At 45.0% G+C, this 21,199-nt stretch overlaps 1 protein-coding gene across 4 annotated transcripts in view; it reads left to right on the top strand.

Annotated features, from left to right (window-relative positions):
• LOC106596267 (casein kinase I) overlaps positions 1 to 21,199 on the top strand; it is a 49,798-nt gene that overhangs the window by 16,516 nt on the left and 12,083 nt on the right. For all 4 annotated transcript variants that reach the window (XM_045714393.2, XM_045714391.2, XM_082973176.1 and 1 more), the window contains exons 4-9: positions 3,050 to 3,198; positions 7,930 to 8,164; positions 16,093 to 16,178; positions 18,530 to 18,614; positions 18,796 to 18,941; positions 20,049 to 20,132. In XM_045714393.2, the coding sequence (XP_045570349.2) occupies positions 3,050 to 3,198; positions 7,930 to 8,164; positions 16,093 to 16,178; positions 18,530 to 18,614; positions 18,796 to 18,941; positions 20,049 to 20,132 (785 nt within the window). The remainder of the gene's footprint in view (positions 1 to 3,049; positions 3,199 to 7,929; positions 8,165 to 16,092; positions 16,179 to 18,529; positions 18,615 to 18,795; positions 18,942 to 20,048; positions 20,133 to 21,199) is intronic.

Genomic DNA, 21,199 nt, shown 5'->3' with positions numbered 1-21,199 from the left:
AGCGGGTTGGAGATGTTTGATGTGAGTCTGGAAGGAGAGTTTACAGTCTAACCAGACACCTAGGTATTTGTAGTTGTCCACATATTCTAAGTCAGAACCGTCCAGAGTAGTGATGCTGGACGGGCGGGCAGCAATCGATTGAAGAGCAAGCACTTAGTTTTACTAGCATATAACAGCATGAAGGAGAGTTGTATGGCGTTGAAGCTCGTTTGGAGGTTAGTTAACAGTGTCCAAAGAAGGGCCAGAAGTATACAGAAGGGTGTCGTCTGCGTAGAGGTGGATTAGAGAATCACCAACAGTGACATCATATAGACTGTATTTGTATCGTCATAATGAACTATGGGCTGGATCAGCCCAGGAACAGCAGCCCTTTAGCCCTCTGTACTGTAAAAGGAATAGGTGGACTGACTGACTGACTGACTGAGCTGCAGTCTAAAGGTGGACTGACTGACTGACTGCAGTCTAAAGGTGGACTGACTGACTGACTGACTGACTGACTGACTGCAGTCTAAAGGTGGACTGACTGACTGACTGCAGTCTAAAGGTGGACTGACTGAGCTGCAGTCTAAAGGTGGACTGACTGACTGACTGACTGAGCTGCAGTCTAAAGGTGGACTGACTGACTGACTGAGCTGCAGTCTAAAGGTGGACTGACTGACTGACTGAGCTGCAGTCTAAAGGTGGACTGACTGACTGTTAGAGCTGCAGTCTAAAGGTGGACTGACTGACTGACTGAGCTGCAGTCTAAAGGTGGACTGACTGACTGACTGAGCTGCAGTCTAAAGGTGGACTGACTGACTGACTGAGCTGCAGTCTAAAGGTGGACTGACTGACTGACTGACTGCAGTCTAAAGGTGGACTGACTGAGCTGCAGTCTAAAGGTGGACTGACTGAGCTGCAGTCTAAAGGTGGACTGACTGACTGACTGAGCTGCAGTCTAAAGGTGGACTGACTGACTGACTGACTGAGCTGCAGTCTAAAGGTGGACTGACTGAGCTGCAGTCTAAAGGTGGACTGACTGACTGACTGACTGAGCTGCAGTCTAAAGGTGGACTGACTGACTGAGCTGCAGTCTAAAGGTGGACTGACTGACTGACTGACTGAGCTGCAGTCTAAAGGTGGACTGACTGAGCTGCAGTCTAAAGGTGGACTGACTGACTGACTGACTGTTAGAGCTGCAGTCTAAAGGTGGACTGACTGACGTATAGCATCAGGATATTTTAGCTCCACTGCTACAGTTGTAGATCCTCATTCATTCCACTGAAACTGTTGGTCTAGTTCTTACCCTTTCCATTCTAGTGAATAAACAGTGTTTGAAATATGTATTTATCTGCGTTGCCCTTTGCCATGTTACTGATGTTGTCCCTGATCAATGCCTTTTTCACGTGGTGTGAGAATGGACTTCTAGCACTTGGTTTAGGAGGCTAGTAAACTCAGCAAAAAAAGAAACGTCCTCTCACTGTCAACTGCGTTTATTTTCAGCAAACTTAACATGTGTAAATATTTTTATGAACATAACAAGATTCAACAACTGAGACATAAACTGAACAAGTTCCACAGACATGTGACTAACAGAAATGGATTAATGTGTCCCTGAACAAAGGGGGGGTCAAAATCAAAAGTAACAGTCAGTATCTGATGTGGCCACCAGCTGCATTAAGTACTGCCTTGCATCTCCTCCCAATGGACTGCACCAGATTTGCCAGTTCTTGCTGTGAGATGTTACGCCGCTCTTCCACTAAGGCACCTGCTAGTTCCCAGACATTTCTGGGGGGAATGGACCTAGCCCTCACCCTCCGATCCAACAGGTCCCAGACGTGCTCAATGGGATTGAGATCCAGGCTCTTCGCTGGCCATGGCAGAACACTGACATTCCTGTCTTGCAGGAAATCACACACAGAACGAGCAGTATGGCTGGTGGCATTGTCATGCTGGAGGGTCATGTCAGGATGAGCCTGCAGGAAGGGTACCACATGAGGGAGGAGGATGTCTTCCCTGTAATGCACAGCGTTGAGATTGCCTGCAATGACAACAAGCTCAGTCCAATGATGCTGTGACACACTGCCCCAGACCATGACGGACCCTCCACCTCCAAATCGATCCCGCTCCAGAGTACAGGCCTCGGTGTGACGCTCATTCGACGATAAACGCAAATCCGACCATCACCCCTGGTGAGACAAAACCGCGACTCGTCAGTGAAGAGCACTTTTTGACAGTCGTGTCTGGTCCAGCGACGGTGGGTTTGTGTCCATAGGCGACATTGTTGCCGGTGATGTCTGGTGAGGACCTGCCTTACAACAGGCTTACATGCCCTCAGTCCAGCCTATTGCGGACAGTCTGAGCACTGATGGAGGGATTGTGCGTTCCTGGTGTAACTCGGGCAGTTGTTGCCATCCTGTACTTGTCCCGCAGGTGTGATGTTCGGATGTACTGATCCTGTGCAGGTGTTATTACACGTGGTCTGCCACTGCGAGGACGATCAGCTGTCCGTCCTGTCTCCTTGTAGCGCTGTCTTAGGCGTCTCACAGTACGGACATTGCAATTTATTGCCCTGGCCACATCTGCAGTCCTCATGCCTCCTTGCAGCATGCCCAAGGCACATTCACGCAGATGAGCGGGGACCCTGGGCATCTTTCTTTTGGTGTTTTTCAGAGTCAGTAGAAAGGCCTCTTTAGTGTCCTAAGTTTTCATAACTGTGACTTTAATTGCCTACCGTCTGTAAGCTGTGTCTTAATCACAGTTCATTAATTGTTTATGGTTCATTGAACAAGCATGGGGAAACAGTGTTTAAACCCTTTACATTGAAAATCTGTGAAGTTATTTGGCTTTTTACAAATTATCTTTGAAAGACGGGGTCCTGACAAAGGTCAGTTTATTTTTTTTGTTGTTGCTGAGTTTAGCTGGTTCTTCACCTGCTGAAGAAATTGTTATTATTTTGCCCCCAAAAATAATTTTTTTTCTTAACAACCTACCTAGCCAAGCCCTACCATCTTGTTTTCTTTAAATCAGTTCCATTTTACTCAGCGTCTGTGTCTCTCTCCATCTGCAGAGGGCGTCCCCCAGGTGTTCTACTTCGGGCCCTGTGGGAAGTATAATGCCATGGTTCTGGAGCTGCTGGGACCCAGTCTGGAAGACCTGTTTGATCTGTGTGACAGAACCTTCTCCCTCAAGACCGTCCTCATGATCGCCATTCAGCTGGTAGGAACTCTCTCACACTCTCACTCTCTCACTCTCTCACACTCTCACACTCTCTCACTCTCTCACTCTCTCACTCTCTCACACTCTCACACTCTCACACTCTCTCACTTCCTCTCTCTCACTCTCTCACTCTCTCACACTCTCACACTCTCTCACTCTCTCACTCTCTCACTCTCTCACTCTCTCACTCTCTCACACTCTCACACTCTCTCACTTCCTCTCTCTCACTCTCTCACTCTCTCACACTCTCTCACTCTCTCACTCTCTCACTCTCTCACACTCTCACACTCTCACTCTCTCACTCTCTCACTCTCTCACACTCTCACACTCTCACACTCTCACTCTCTCACTCTCTCACTCTCTCACTCTCTCACTCTCTCACTCTCTCACACTCTCACACTCTCACACTCTCACACTTCCTCTCTCTCTCTCACTTCAACAACAAGCGGTTGTGTGAAAATTGAGTTTAATCAGTAGCCACTGCCAGATTTCTGGATTGGGCTGCGCTCAGAGTTTCCTGCCTTGGAAAATCGCGCTGTTAAGACACTGATGCCCTCTGCAACCACGTACCTATGTGAGAGTGGATTCTCGGCCCTCACTAGCATGAAATCTAAATACAGGCACAGACTGTGTGGAAAATGATTTAAGACTGAGACTCTCTCCAATACAACCCAACATTGCAGAGTTATGTGCATCCTTTCAAGCACACCCTTCTCATTAACCTGTGGTGAGTTATTCACCATTTTGATGAACAAAAATAGTTTTATATGTAAGATTGTAGCTTCCCTGTGGCTCAGTTGGTAGAGCATGGTGTTTGCAACGCCAGCATGGTGTGTGCAACGCCAGGGTTGTGGGTTCGATTCCCACGGGGGGCCAGTACAAAAAAAAATACATGTATTCACTACTGTAAGTTGCTCTGGATAAGAGCGTCTGCTAAATGACTAAAATGTGAAATTGTTAAATAAAGAGCAAAATGATTGATTATTATTATATTAGCCCTGGTCCTATAACAGCTATTTGTCACTTCCCACTATCCAAAGTTTTGTGACAAACTCACACTCATTCTTATGTTTAATAAATGTATCGTATAGTGTGTGTGTGGCAGGCTTACAGTACAGTGAATTGTAGACATTTGACTTCAGATTCTAGTAGGGTGTGGCCGGGTCCTGCAGACTGCTGTAGTGCCCTCTCCAATTCATTGGTTATATATATGTTGACGAGGGTGGGACTTTCTCACCCCACGGCCCTGTGGAAATCAAAGCATGGGAAGACTTTGCCTTTTGTTTTGGTTTGTTTGTTTATCAATTAGGGTGTGCAGGGTGACTATGTGGTCTGTTGTACGGTCATTTGGGGAAAAAAGCCAATTTTTACATTTGCTCAGAACATTGTTTTCACTGAGGAATGAATTAGCCTGTTAATGATAATGCAGAGGATTTCGTTGAAGTATAGCCAATTGGAATTTGTGGTCTGTATATTTTATCATTTCATTGAGGATACCATCAACACCACAGGCCTTTTTAGGGCTGGAGGGTTTGTATTTTGTCCTGTAGTCCATTCAATATAATTGGTAAATCCAGTGGGTTCTGGTAGTCTTTTTAATAGTTGATTCTAAGACTTGTATTTGATCATGTTATATGTTTTTGCTGTCTGTTCTTTGTTATAGGGCCAAAAAGATTGTAAGAAGTGGTTTATCCCTACATCTCCATTTTGGATAGATACAGTTGAAGTCAGAAGTTTACATACACCTTAGCCAAATACATTTAAACTCAGTTTTTCACAATTCCTGACATTTAATCCTAGTAAAAATTCCCTGTCTTAGGTCAGTTAGGATCACCACTTTATTTTTAGAATGTGAAATGTCAGAATAATAGTAGAGAGAATGATTTATTTCAGCTTTTATTTCTTTACTCACGTTCCCAGTGGGTCAGAAGTTTACATACACTCAATTAGTATTTGGTAGCATTGCCTTTAAATTTAACTTGGGATAAATGTTTTGGGTAGCTTTCCACAAGCTTCCCACAATAAGTTGGGTGAATTTTGGCCCATTCCTCCTGACCGAGCTGGTGTAACTGAGTCAGGTTTGTAGGCCTCCTTGCTCGCACACGCTTTTTTAGTTCTGCCCACAAATTTTCTATAGGATTGAGGTCAGGGCCTTGTGATGGCCACTCCAATACCTTGACTTTGTTGTCCTTAAGCCATTTTGCCACAACTTTGGAAGTATGCTTGGGGTCATTGACCATTTGGAAGACCCATTTGCAACCAAGCTTTAACTTCCTGACTGATGTTGCTTCAATATATCCACTTTATTTTCCTCCCTCATGATGCCATCTATTTTGTGAAGTGCACCAGTCCCTCCTGCAGCAAAGCACCCCCACAACATGATGCTGCCGCCCCTGTGCTTCAGGGTTGGGATGGTGTTCTTCGGTCTGCAAGCATCCCCTTTTTCCTCCAAACATAACGATGGTCATTATGACCAAACAGTTCTATTTTTGTTTCATCAGACCAGAGGACATTTCTCCAAAAAGTACGATCTCTGTCCCCATGTGCAGTTGCAGACCGTAGTCTGGCTTTTTTAATGCCAGTTTTGGAGCAGTGGCTTCTTCCTTGCTGTGCGGCCTTTCAGGTTATGTCAATATAGGACTTGTTTTACTGTGGATAAAGATACTTTTTGTACTTGTTTCCTCCAGCATCTTCACAAGGTCCTTTGCTGTTGTTCTGGGATTGATTTGCACTTTTGCACCAAAGTGCGTTCATCACTAGGAGACAGAACACGTCTCCTTCCTGAGCGGTATGACGGCTGCGGGGTCCCATGGTGTTTTATACTTGTGTACTATTGTTAGTACAGATGAACGTGGTACATTCAGGCGTTTGGAAATTGCTCCCAAGGATGAATCAGACTGATTTGATTTTCCCATGTCAAGCAAAGAGGCACTGAGTTTGAAGGTAGGCCTTGAAATGCATCCACAGGTACACCTCCAATTGACTCAAATGATGTCAGTTAGCCTATCAGAAGCTTCTAAAGCCATGACATCATTTTCTGGAATTTTCCAAGCTGTTTAAAGGCACAGTCAACTTAGTGTATGTAAACTTCTGACCCACTGGAATTATCTGTTTGTAAACAATTGTTGGAAAAATTACTTGTGTCATGCACAAAGTAGATGTCCTAACCGACTTGCCAAAACTATAGTTTGTTAACAAGAAATTTGTGGAGTGGTTGAAAAACAAGTTTTAATGACTCCAACCTAAATGTATGTAAACTTCCGACTTCAACTGTAACTCTTCATGTTTTGTTTGTTTTCCAATTTTCCCAGAAGTGGTTAGAATATATGTTCCTTTTTTCCGTAGTGTATTTCTGTATTGTTTTAGTGATTCACCATGGTGAAGGCGTAGGCTCATAGGCTGACCACACCGCTCACGTCGCGTTCGTGAGCGTTGCAAAATACATTTTGAAATCTATGTTATTCAAATATTGCACCCACAATGCTCGCGTGCGCCAACGAGCGTCTGCGTTGCCAAGGGCTAAAATAGAAGTCAGTTCTATTTCTGACGTAGATTGCGCTGAAAGTCCTGCCTCTCCCATCTCCTCATTGGTTTATAGAAGCATGTACCCACGTGCCATCTCCTCATTGGTTATACCCACGTGGCTGACTGAAGACGAACGAGGTCAGTGGCGGTAATGCACCTAATTTATGAAAGTTGCCCATCACATTATAAAGTCAAGAGAAGAAAAGGCCTAGAAGGAAGAGAGATGACTAGAAACGATTCGGTTGACCGTTTTTATGTGTAGATTAATTGGTGGAGTAGAGGACCTTGTGCATTTCAGGTAAAATAACTCAATGTTTATATCACAGGACAATTTAGCTAGCAAATGGGGTTGGCAGGAGGGGCATAGGTCTGATCTGAGGGGGCCAAAATGGGGGTGTGGGCATGGTTGACTTGGGGATGGTGTTGATTGGTTGGGGTGTGGATGTAGGTCCTCTCGGCGTGGGTCCTCTATGTGTTGGTCCGGGGCATTTGTCTGTTCTGCTGTGATGTTGAGGCTGTGGTCGTGAGCTGAGGTGGGCTGTTCTGCTGGCTTCTCTGCAGAGGTTGCCAGCTCTCTAATGGGTTGTTCTCTGTCACACGCCATCCTCCTCTCCAAGCACTGTGCCAGGGGATGGTCTGTGTGGAAGATTAATTTGCTTATGTTCCTATTTTTATAACAGTCAGCAAAAAGTGTCGGTTGATTTTTTTTAATTTTTTTTCTCCCATAAGCACCTTCTTTTTGTACTCTTCGTGCCTTCACATTTTTTTACATCCAGAGGGTACTGTGTTGTATTGACCTCTGGACAGCGGGAGGGTCCAAAGGCCTCTATATTTGGGTGGGGTCGGCTTTGAGTCTCTCCTGCCGTTGTTGGGCTCAAGGGCTTTGACACCTCTCACTTCACACCTCCGTGCTAATTGAAGTATTTGTTCTGTCCTAGGAAGCCTTAATAACTTGGTATTCAGTCCTTATAAAGTAAAACATATCGTTGTAATATATTTTTCTTCTTGGCTTTTTTAAAAATAGCTTCTCTCTCTCTCACTTTATCTCTATCACCCTGTCTGTCTCGTCTTCCTCCTTTCTCTCATCCCTCTCCTCCCTCCTTTCTCTCCTCCCTCTCCTCCCTCCTTTCTCTCATCCCTCTCCTCCCTCCTTTCTCTCATCCCTCTCCTCCCTCCTTTCTCTCATCCCTCTCCTCCCTCCCCCAGATCACGCGGATGGAATTCGTCCACACCAGGAGTCTAATCTACCGGGACGTGAAGCCAGAGAACTTCCTGGTTGGCCGGCCCGGCAGCAAGCGGCAGCACACCATCCACATCATCGACTTCGGCCTGGCCAAAGAGTACATCGACCCCGAGACCAAGAAACACATCCCTTACAGGGAGCACAAGAGCCTGACTGGCACGGCACGTTACATGAGCGTCAATACTCACCTGGGTAAAGGTAAACAGCCTGACTGATGGGCACCAATACTCACCTGGGTAAAGGTAAACAGCCTGATGGGCACCAATACTCACCTGGGTAAAGGTAAACAGTCTGACTGATGGGCACCAATACTCACCTGGGTAAAGGTAAACAGCCTGACTGATGGGCACCAATACTCACCTGGGTAAAGGTAAACAGCCTGACTGATGGGCACCAATACTCACCTGGGTAAAGGTAAACAGCCTGATGGGCACCACACGTTACATGAGCATCAATACTCACCTGGACTTTTTCCACATTTTGTTGTGTTATAGCCTGAATTGAAAATTGCCTATGCGCAATACCACAATGTCAAAGTGGAATTGTTTTTGAGAATTATTTTTTTACAAATTAATAAAAGATGACATTTCTTTAGTCAGTATGTATTCAACCACTTTGTTATGGCAATGCCTAAATAAGTTCAGGAGTCTAAATGTGCTTAATAAGTTGCATGGACTCACTCTGTGTGCAATAATAGTGGTTAACATGATTTTGGAATGACTACCTCATCTCTGTACCCCCACACATCTGTAAGGTCCCTCAGTGGAGCTGTGAATTTCAAAGGGATTCAAGCACAATGACCAGCAGGGTTCTTATACGGGGTTCTTAAGTGGTTCTTACGTGGTTCTTACGGTCATTAGGTTCCTGAGACAGTCATGGAGTTTTTAACCTCTATGGGCTATGTGGGACGCAAGCGTCCCACCCCTGGTACACCCTATCAACAACAGGTGAAATATCAAGAGCGCCAAATTTGAAAACGATTAAATGTCATAATTCAAATTTCTCAAACATACAACTATCTTACACCCTTTGAAAGATAAACATCTCCTTAATCTAACCACGTTGTCCGATTTCAAAAAGGCTTTACGGCGAAAGCATAAAGTTAGATTATGTTAGGAGAGTACATTGACAATAGCTGTGTGTAATGTTTTGTCAATTCAAAGACAGGCGTCACCAAAACCATAAAACCAGCTAAAATGATGCACTAACCTTTGACAATGATGCACTAACCTTTGACTATCTCCATCAGATGACACTCCTAGGACATTATGTTAGACAATACATGCATTTTTTGTTCTATCAAGTTCATATTTATATCCAAAAACAGCGTTTTACTATGGCGTTGATGTTGAGGAAATCGTTTCCCTCCAGTCAATCAGCACAACAAATTAAATAATTACTATTCGAAAACATTGGTAAAATATTATATTGTCATTCAAAGAATTATAGATTTACATCTCTTGAACGCAATCGGATTGCCAGATTTAAAAATAACCTTACTGGGAAATCACACTTTGCAATAATCTGAGCACTGCGCCCAGAAAAATACGCGTTGCGATACAGACTAGACGTCATGTTGGGGAGATCTAAAATCGAAAATACTATGTAAATAATCCATTACCTTTGATTCTCTTCATCAGATGTCACTTCCAGGAATCCCAGGTCCATAACGAATGTAGTTTTGTTCGAAAAAGCTCATAAATTATGTCCAAAAAGCTCCGTGTTGTTAGCACATGATCTATGCCCGCCGGACTTCTCTTCATGAACGAGGGGAAAAAATATTTACGTTCGTTCAAACATGTCAAACGTTGTATAGCATAAATCATTAGTGCCTTTTTTAACCAGAACATGAATAATATTCAAGGCGGACGATTGCATTCTCTTTTAAAACGTATTGGAACGAGAGTACCCAACATGAACTCGCGCGCCAGAGTCTAATCGGCCACCACCGTTCCAAGGCTCTTGTTCGGTCAGATCTCACAGTAAAAGACTCAAAACACTTTGTAAAGACTGGTGACATCTAGTGGAAGCCATAGGAAGTGCTCAACAATTAATAAGCCCCTGTGTGTTTCAATGGCATAGGCTTAAAGGTAATTCAACACATCAGGTATCCACTTCCTGTCAGAATTTGTCTCAGGCTTTTGACTGCCATATGAGTTCTGTTATACTTACAGACACCATTCAAACAGTTTTAGAAAATTCAGTGTTTTCTATCCAAACCTGAACAATAATATGCATATTCTAGCTTCTGAGTTGGTGTAGGAGGCAGTTAAAAATGGGCACATATTTTTTTCAAAATTCTCAATACTGCCCCCTAGCCCCAACAGGTTTTAAAGGGGTGTTTTCCAGGCCTGAAAAAAGTTCTGGAAATTGATACAATCTGAAAAGTTTTGGAAATTAATGCAATTTATTTAGAAATAGTTTTTACATATTTTGTCAATCAAATAACAATCTACGGTCTCCCAAGTGGCGCAGTGGTCTAAGACACTTGGGGCGACAGGGTAGCCTAGTGGTTCAAGCGTTGGACCAGTAACCGGAAGGTTGCAAGATCGAATCCCCGAGCCGATAAGGTAAAAATCATCTGTCGTTCTGCCCCTGAACAAGGCAGAACAACCCTCTGTTCCTAGACCGTCATTGAAAATAAGAATTTGTTCTTAACTGACCTGCATAATAAAATTATAATTTAAAAAAATCGCTGTGCCACTAGAGATCCTGGTTTGAGTCCAGGCTCTGTTATAGCCGGCCACGACCGGGAGACCCATTGGGCAGGGATGTCCTTGTCCCATCGCACACTAGCGACTCCTGTGGCGGGCCGGGTGCAGTGCACGCTGACACGGTCGCCAGGTGTACGGTGTTTCCTCCGACACATTGGTGCGGCTGGCTTCTGGGTTAAGTGGGAATTGTGTTAAGAAGCAGTGCGGCTTGGTTGGGTTGTGTTTCGGAGGACGCATGGCTCTCGACCTTCGCCTCTCCCGAGTCCGTACGGGAGTTGCAGCGATGAGACAAGACTGTAACTACCAATTGGACTTGGATACCACGAAATTGGGGAGAAAAAAGGGGTTAAAACAAAACAAACAAACAATCTACATCAGCCAGGTAGAGACATTTCAGCAGCAGGTAGGCATATATAGCCTATAGAGAGACATTTCAGCAGCAGGTAGGCCTATAGAGACATTTCAGCAGCAGGTAGGCCTATAGAGACATTTCAGCAGCAGGTAGGCCTATAGAGACATTTCAGCAGCAGGTAGGCCTATAGAGACATTTCCGCAGCAGGTAGGCCTATAGAGAGACATTTCCGCAGCAGGTAGGCCTATAGAGAGACATTTCAGCAGCAGGTAGGCCTATAGAGAGACATTTCAGCAGCAGGTAGGCCTATAGAGAGACATTTCAGCAGCAGGTAGGCCTATAGAGAGACATTTCAGCAGCAGGTAGGCCTATAGAGAGACATTTCAGCAGCAGGTAGGCCTATAGAGAGACATTTCAGCAGCAGGTAGGCCTATAGAGAGACATTTCAGCAGCAGGTAGGCCTATAGAGAGACATTTCAGCAGCAGGTAGGCCTATAGAGAGACATTTCAGCAGCAGGTAGGCCTATAGAGAGACATTTCAGCAGCAGGTAGGCCTATAGAGAGACATTTCAGCAGCAGGTAGGCCTATAGAGAGACATTTCAGCAGCAGGTAGGCCTATAGAGACATTTCAGCAGCAGGTAGGCCTATAGAGACATTTCAGCAGCAGGTAGGCCTATAGAGACATTTCAGCAGCAGGTAGGCCTATAGAGACATTTCCGCAGCAGGTAGGCCTATAGAGAGACATTTCCGCAGCAGGTAGGCCTATAGAGAGACATTTCAGCAGCAGGTAGGCCTATAGAGAGACATTTCAGCAGCAGGTAGGCCTATAGAGAGACATTTCAGCAGCAGGTAGGCCTATAGAGAGACATTTCAGCAGCAGGTAGGCCTATAGAGAGACATTTCAGCAGCAGGTAGGCCTATAGAGAGACATTTCAGCAGCAGGTAGGCCTATAGAGAGACATTTCAGCAGCAGGTAGGCCTATAGAGAGACATTTCAGCAGCAGGTAGGCCTATAGAGAGACATTTCAGCAGCAGGTAGGCCTATAGAGAGACATTTCAGCAGCAGGTAGGCCTATAGAGACATTTCAGCAGCAGGTAGGCCTATAGAGACATTTCAGCAGCAGGTAGGCCTATAGAGACATTTCCGCAGCAGGTAGGCCTAGAGAGAGACATTTCCGCAGCAGGTAGGCCTATAGAGAGACATTTCCGCAGCAGGTAGGCCTATAGAGAGACATTTCAGCAGCAGGTAGGCCTATAGAGAGACATTTCAGCAGCAGGTAGGCCTATAGAGAGACATTTCAGCAGCAGGTAGGCCTATAGAGAGACATTTCAGCAGCAGGTAGGCCTATAGAGAGACATTTCAGCAGCAGGTAGGCCTATAGAGAGACATTTCAGCAGCAGGTAGGCCTATAGAGAGACATTTCAGCAGCAGGTAGGCCTATAGAGAGACATTTCAGCAGCAGGTAGGCCTATAGAGAGACATTTCAGCAGCAGGTAGGCCTATAGAGAGACATTTCAGCAGCAGGTAGGCATATATAGCCTATAGAGAGACATTTCAGCAGCAGGTAGGCCTATAGAGACATTTCAGCAGCAAGTAGATGTTATAGTTCATATAATGAAATCAGTCAATTCAATTAAATTAATTAGGCCATAAACAATGGATTTCACATGACTGGGAATACAGATATGCATCTGTTGGTCAGATACCTAAAGAAAATGGGCTTCAGGATCTCCTCATGGTATTTGCATTAAAATTGCCATCGATTTCAACAAATAATAAGAATTGTGTTTGTTGTCCGTTGCTTATGCCTGCCAATAGCCACCATGGGGCCCTATACCATAACCCCACCTCCACCATGGGGCCCATACCATAACCCCACCACCACCACGGGGCCCTATACCATAACCCCACCTCCACCACGGGGCCCTATACCATAACCCCACCTCCACCACGGGGCCCTATACCATAACCCCACCACCACCACGGGGCCCTATACCATAACCCCACCACCACCACGGGGCACTCTGTTCACAACGTTGACATCAGCAAACCGCTCGCTCTGGTGGACATTCCTGCAGTCAGCATGCCAATTGCACGCACCCTCAAAACTTGACATCTGTGGCATTGTGCTGCGTGACAAAACTGGACATTTTAGAGTGGTCTTTTTATTGTCCCCAGCACAAGGTGCACCTGTGTAATGATCATGCTGTTTAATCAGCTTCTTGATATGCCACACCTGACAGGTGTATGGATTATATTGGAATAAAAGACTTTCCAAATCATGTCCAATCAATTGAATTTACCACAGGTGGACTCCCAAGTTGTAGAAACATCAAGGATGATCAATGGAAACAGGATGCACCTTGAGCTCCATTTCGAGTCTCATAGCAAAGGATCTGAATACTTATGTAAATGTGATATTTCAGTTTTTTTTATTTATACATTTTGTAGAATAAGGCTGTAATGTAACAACATGTGGATAAAGTCAAGGGGTATGAATACATTTCAAATGCACTTTAAGTGGTTATTTTTCCAAAATCAAGCATTCGCCTGGTAACAGCTGATTATAACCTCCTGGTTATTATTCATTTGGTGCAGCAAACTGTGACTAGTCTTTTTTTGACTTACTTATATACTTACAGTACCAGTCCAAAAGTTTGGACACATCTACTCATTCCAGGGCTTTTCTTTATTTTTACTATTTTCTACATTGTAGAATAATAGTGAAGACATCAAAACTATGAAATAACACATATGGAATCATGTAGTAACCAGAAAAAGTATTAAACAAATCAAAATATATTTGAGATTCTTCAAAGTAGCCACCCTTTGCCTTGACAGCTTTGCACACTCTTGGCATTCTCTCAACCAGCTTCATGAGGTAGTCACCTGGAATTCATTTCAATTAACAGGTGTGGAATTTCTTTCCTTAATGCGTTTGAGCCAATCAGTTGTGTTGTGACAAGGTAGGGGTGGTAAGACAGCCCTATTTGGTAAAAGTCCATATTATGGTAAGAGCAGCTCAAATAAGCAAAGATAAATGACAGTCCATCGTTACTTTAAGACATGAAGGTCAGTCAATACGGAACATTTCAAGAACTTTGATAGTTTCTTCAAGTGCAGTCGCAAAAACCATCAAGCGCTATGATGAAACTGTCTCTCATGAGGACCGCCACAGGAAAGGAAGACCCAGAGTTACCTCTGCTGCAGAGGATAAGTTCATTAGAGTTACCAGCCTTAGAAATTGCAGCCCAAATAAATGCTTCACAGAGTTGAAGTAACAGACACATCTCAACATTAACTGTTCAGAAGAGACTGCGTGAAATCAGGCCTTCATGGTCGAATTGCTAGAAAGAAACCACTACTAAAGGACACCAATAAGAAGAAGAGACTTGCTTGAGCCAAGAAACACGAGCAATGGACATTAGACCCGTGGAAATCTGTCCTTTCGTCTGAGTCCAAATTTTCAATTTTTGGTTCGAACCGCTGTGTCTTTGTGAGACGCAGAGTAAGTGAACGGATGATCTCTGCATCTGTGGTTCCCACCGTGAAGCATGGAGGAGGAGGTGTTGGGGTGCTTTGCTGGTGACACTGTCAGTGATTTATTTAGAATTCAAGGCACACTTAACCAGCATGGTTACCACATCATTCTGCAGTGATACGCCATCCCATCTGGTTTGCGCTTAGTGGGACTATCATTTGTTTTTCAATAGGACAATGACCCAACACACACCTCCGGGCTGTGTAAGGGCTATTTGACCAAGAAGGAGAGTGATGGAGTGCTGCATCAGATGACCTGGCCTCCACAATCACTCGACCTCAACCCAATTGAGATGGTTTGGGATGAGTTGGACCACAGAGTGAAGGAAAAGCAGCCAACAAGTGCTCAGCATATGTGGGAACTCCTTCAAGATGGTTCTAAAAGCATTCCTCAAGAAGCTGGTTGAGAGAGTGCCAAGATTGTGCAAAGCGGTCATCAAGGCAAAGGGTGGCTATTTAAAGAATCTCGAGTATAAAATATCAATTTTTTTGTTTACTACATGATTCCATATGTGTAATTTGATGTCTTCACTATTATTCTACAATGTGAACCATTTTTGAAATAATCCCTTGAATGATAATCCCTGAAATAATCCCGTGTCCAAATTTTTGACTGGTACTGTGTGTGTGTGTGTGTGTGTGTGTGTGTGAGTAACTGTACACAGTGTTGCAATGGCAGGTAGCCTAGTGGTTAGAGCGTTTCGGCCATAACCGAAAGGTTGCAAGATCGAATCCCTGAGCCGACAAGGTAAAAATCTGTCGTTCTGCCCCCTGAACAAGACAGTTAATCCACTGTTCCTAGGCCGTCATTGAAAATAAGAATCTGTTCTTAACTGACTTGCCTGGTTAAATAAAGATAAAATTAAAAAATGGGCTCGTTTGCATTTAGTTAGCATTCTCTAATGCATTACATGTACTTGTTAGCATTGCTAACCTACAGATTACACTGTATCAGTGGGGTTTGAAAACAGCACCCCTTGTGTTCATTGCCGTTATTACTGAATATCCCGCTATGGCCCAAGGTCTGACAATCTGGATACTTTCATCTATACTTCCTGAGTTTTAGGAAATTCAAACCTGTCCCTTATTAGCAGTGGTTAGTATCAGTTCAAGTTGTTGGACCACATCAAGCCAGGTGTGTGTGTGTGTGTGTGTGTGTGTGTTTACGTTAAGCCTGAGGAATCTCATGTTTTAATCAATTCTGATCCCCCAAAAAATGTTTGTCGTTTGTTGAAAATCCCAAACTTTACACGGCGCCTCTGTTGTCCAACTTGAGGTATTTTAGGGTTAGTTTCACAGGGTTAGTTGAAAGTACAGGAGTAGGTTTTACCTGGATCTGAGAAACGAGCTCTTACATACGACATTTTCTATGCCCATCTTTGAATCGGGGTTAATAATGATTTGTTCGATTCATCTGGTTCAACAGTTAGTATTATCAGGATTAGTTCGAGTTCAATTTGTTCCTGTGTTAGAAGATGTTTCTGAACCTGTGTTTTTGTGTTTGTTTCTCCTCTGTAGAACAAAGCAGGAGAGATGACCTGGAAGCTCTAGGTCACATGTTCATGTACTTCCTTCGAGGCAGTCTGCCCTGGCAAGGCCTGAAGGTAGGAACAAACACACTTTTTTTACTAACCTTAACACCTAACCGCATTTTTCCTCATGGAGATGTGTAATGTACCCACCAAGGAGAATTTTCCTTGTTTTTTTTCCTGTCTTTTTTGGGGAATTTCAGGTCCCCATGAGGATACAGGAACAAGACCGCACTAACAAAGTCCCCTATGTCTATACACTATATATATACAATGCATTTGGAAAGTATTCAGACCCCTTGACTTTTACAGTTAGTGTTATTCTAAAATGCATTAAATACATTTTTTTTTTCTTCTCATCAATCTACACATAATTCCCCATAATGACAAAGCAAAAACAGGTTTAGAAACTTTTACTAAGTATTACAAATAAAAAAGAGATACTTTATTTACATAAGTATTCAGACCCTTTGCTATGAAACTCGAAATTGAGCTCAGGTGCATCCTGTTTCCATTGATCATCCTTGAGATGTTTCTACAACTTGATTGGAGTCCACCTGTGGTAAATTCTATTGATTGGACATAATTTGGAAAGGCACACACCTGTCTATATAAGGTCCCACAGTTGACAGTGCATGTCAGAGCAAAAACCAAGCCATGAGGTCGAAGGAATTGTCTGTAGAGAGCCGAGACAGGATTGTGTCGAGGCACAGATCTGGGGAAGGGTACCAAAAAATGTCTGTAGCATTGAAGGTCCCCAAGAACACAGTGGCCTCCATCATTCTTAAATGGAAGTTTGGAACCACCAAGAATCTTCCTAGAGCTGGCCGCCTGGACAAACTGAGCAATCGGGGGAGAAGGGAGGTGACCAAGAACTTGGTGGTCACTCTAACAGAGCTCCAGGGAGATGATGTCTTTCTGGTAGTGTGCTGCAGAATCTTCCAATCAGGTCTTTATGGTAGAGTGGAGTGGCCAGACGGAAGCCACTCTTCTGTAAAAGGCACATGACAGCCCGCTTGGAGTTTGCCATAAGGCACCTAAAGGACTCTCAGACCATGAGAAACAAGATTCTCTAGTCTGATGAAACCAAGATTGAACTCTTTGGCCTGAATGCCAAGCGTCACATCAGGAGGAAACCTGGCACCATCCCTACGGTGAAGCACGGTGGTGGCAGAATCATGCTGTGGGGATTTTTTTCAGTGGCAGGGACTGGGAGGTTGGTCAGGATAGTGTGAAAGATGAACGGAGTAAAGTACAGAGAGATCTTTGATCAAAACTAGCTCCAAAACGCTCAGGACCTCAGACTGGGGTGAAGGTTCACCTTCCAACAGGACAACGCAGGAGTGGCTTCGGGACAAGTCTCTGAATGTCCTTGAGTGGCCCAGCCAGAGCCCAGACTTGAACATGATCGAACATTTCTGGAGAGAACTGAAAATAACTGTGCCGCGATGCTCCCCATCCAACCTGACAGAGCTTAAGAGGATCTGCAGAGAAGAATGGGAGAAACTCCCCAAATACAGGTGTGCCAAGCTTGTAGCGTCATACCCAAGGAGACTCAATGCTGTAATCGCTGCCAAAAGTGCTTCAACAAAGTACTGAGTGAAGGGTCTGAATACTTATGTAAATGTGATATTTCCGTTTTTTTATTTTTAATACATTTGCAAAAAATCGACAAACCTGTTTTTACTTTATCAGTCCTGTCTGTCGGCTAGACCGCGGGCCAGGGCGTTGTTTCGGCGGGCCAGGGCGTTGTTTCGGCGGGCCAGGGCGTTGTTTCGGCGGGCCAGGGCGTTGTTTCGGCGGGCCAGGGCGTTGTTTCCGCGGGCCAGGGCAGCAGAACCTTTCTCATGACTAAGTACTGACTCTCTCTTAATCATCCAAATAAACCTTTATTATCTCTTACACCAACTTCCACTCTCCCTCCCTCCCTCATCTTCCTCCCTCCCCCCCTCCTCTCCCCCCCTCCCCCCCTCCTCTCCCCCTCTCCCTCCCTCCCCTTCCACGCTCCCTCCCCTTCCACGCTCCCTCCCTCCCTCCCTCCCCTTCCACCCTTCCACCCTCCCTCCCTCCCTCCCCTTCCACCCTCCCTCCCTCCCTCCCCTTCCACCCTCCCTCCCTCCCTCCCCTTCCACGCTCCCTCCCTCCCTCCCCTTCCACCCTCCCTCCCTCCCCTTCCACCCTCCCTCCCTCCCTCCCCTTCCACCCTCCCTCCCTCCCTCCCTCCCCTTCCACGCTCGCTCCCTCCCTCCCCTTCCACGCTCGCTCCCTCCCTTCCACTCTCCCTCCCTCCCTCCCGCCCCTTCCACGCTCCCCCCGCCCCTTCCACGCTCCCCCCCTCCCCTTCCACTCTCCCTTCCACGCTCCCCCCCTCCTCTCCCCCCTCCTCTCCCACTCTCCCCCCCTCCTCTCCCTCTCTCCCCTCCCAGGCAGACACTCTGAAGGAGCGCTATCAGAAGATAGGTGACACCAAGAGAACCACGCCCATCGAGGTGCTGTGTGAGAGCTTCCCAGGTCTGGGTCTCTTCTCTTTGTGTTTCATTTTGTCCCACTTCTAGTTCCGTTCAGTACTTTAGGTTAGCCTGCTGGTTAGAACTAAATAACTACATAACACCTGAAATATTGGAAAGATATTTTCATTGTTTTGTGTTTTTTTTTTTTTATTTCCCTACCTGTGTTTTTCTCCTTGTTGAAGAGATGGCCACTTACCTGCGTTATGTGGGTTCTCTGGACTTCTTGGAGAAGCCGGACTACGACTACTTACGGAAACTCTTCACCGACCTCTTCGATAGCAACGGCTACATCTTTGACTATGAGTACGACTGGGTCGGCAAGCCACTGGTCAGTCCACATCTCTACTATTAATGCTCTGTCTCTCTGCAGGACAACGGGCCTCATGTATCAACATGCATATCATTGATATACATGGGATTCACGCTATATTTTGGAATACTTGACTTGGCTGAAATGATCGCACTATGTATAGAGAATAGGTTGTGGTTTCTGATATGGCCTTGCTCTTATGAACAGCTTGTACACAACCTAAGTTAGATGGATGAGTTTATCAGAAAGGTAAAAACAATTACTGTTTAGTTTTAACCATGACCTTTAACCCCTCTCCTCAGTACACTCCTATTGGCTGTTTAGTTTTAACCATGACCTTTAACCCCTCTCCTCAGTACACTCCTATTGGCTGTTTAGTTTTAACCATGACCTTTAACCCCTCTCCTCAGTACACTCCTATTGGCTGTTTAGTTTTAACCATGACCTTTAACCCCTCTCCTCAGTACACTCCTATTGGCTGTTTAGTTTTAACCATGACCTTTAACCCCTCTCGTCAGTACACTCCTATTGGCTGTTTAGTTTTAACCATGACCTTTAACCCCTCTCCTCAGCACACTCCTATTGGCTGTTTAGTTTTAACCATGACCTTTAACCCCTCTCCTCAGTACACTCCTATTGGCTGTTTAGTTTTAACCATGACCTTTAACCCCTCTCCTCAGTACACTCCTATTGGCTGTTTAGTTTTAACCATGACCTTTAACCCCTCTCCTCAGTACACTCCTATTGGCTGTTTAGTTTTAACCATGACCTTTAACCCCTCTCCTCAGTACACTCCTATTGGCTGTTTAGTTTTAACCATGACCTTTAACCCCTCTCCTCAGTACACTCCTATTGGCTGTTTAGTTTTAACCATGACCTTTAACCCCTCTCGTCAGTACACTCCTATTGGCTGTTTAGTTTTAACCATGACCTTTAACCCCTCTCCTCAGCACACTCCTATTGGCTGTTTAGTTTTAACCATGACCTTTAACCCCTCTCCTCAGTACACTCCTATTGGCTGTTTAGTTTTAACCATGACCTTTAACCCCTCTCCTCAGTACACTCCTATTGGCTGTTTAGTTTTAACCATTAGTTTTAACCATGACCTTTAACCTTTCTCCTCAGCCTACTCCCATTGGTCCAGTCCCCAGTGAGACCCTTCTACAGTCCAGCAGCAGAGACAAGGCAACGCAGCAGACCAAAAACCAGGTAGGACGGACACACACACACACCACACACACACACACACACACACACACCCCCCCCCCCCCCCCTGAAGACCCAGTCCTTGATGAAGAACAGCTATTTTAGTTTCTCTTGATAGACTAACTTACAGCAAAACTGACAGAAGAATTTCTGTGGAAAAAGCTCAACATTTTTTCATTCAAATTTCACACGTCATTCTCTGTATGAGATGAATTTGACATTTAGTGTTACTAACTTAACTGTAGCCTGGTCCAGATCCTCTGGTGCTTCTGCCAACTCCATCGTTGTCAAGCCAGAGAGACTGGCTCCCAGGCTATATTAAAGAGACCAGCAACAGACTGGTACCCAGGCTATATTATAGAGACCAGAAACAGACTGGTACCCAGGCTATATTATAGAGACCAGCAGCGGCCCAGGCTATATTAAAGAGACCAGCACCCAGGCTATATTAAAGAGACCAGCAACAGACTGGCACCCAGGCTATATTAAAGAGACCAGCACCCAGGCTATATTAAAGAGACCAGCACCCAGGCTATATTAAAGAGACCAGCACCCAGGCTATATTAAAGAGACCAGCACCCAGGCTATATTAAAGAGACCAGCACCCAGGCTATATTATAGAGACCAGCACCCAGGCTATATTAAAGAGACCAGCACCCAGGCTATATTATAGAGACCAGAAACAGACTGGCACCCAGGCTATATTAAAGAGACCAGCACCCAGGCTATATTAAAGAGACCAGCACCCAGGCTATATTATAGAGACCAGCACCCAGGCTATATTAAAGAGACCAGCACCCAGGCTATATTAAAGAGACCAGCACCCAGGCTATATTATAGAGACCAGAAACAGACTGGCACACAGGCTATATTAAAGAGACCAGCACCCAGGCTATATTAAAGAGACCAGCACCCAGGCTATATTAAGAGACGCACCCAGGCAAGGCCAGCACGCTGGCTCCCAGGCTATATTAAAGAGACCAGCAACAGACTGGCACCCAGGCTATATTAAAGAGACCAGCAACAGACTGGTATCCGTCTCAGAACATCAGCTTGTTCAGCCGCTTGTG

Source organism: Salmo salar, chromosome 03 (assembly GCF_965601325.2).
Source record: "Salmo salar chromosome 03, fSalSal1, whole genome shotgun sequence".
NCBI lineage: Eukaryota > Metazoa > Chordata > Actinopteri > Salmoniformes > Salmonidae > Salmo > Salmo salar.
The sequence above is the reverse complement of the archived record's forward strand: the minus strand, read 5'-3'. Positions and strand labels throughout refer to the sequence as shown.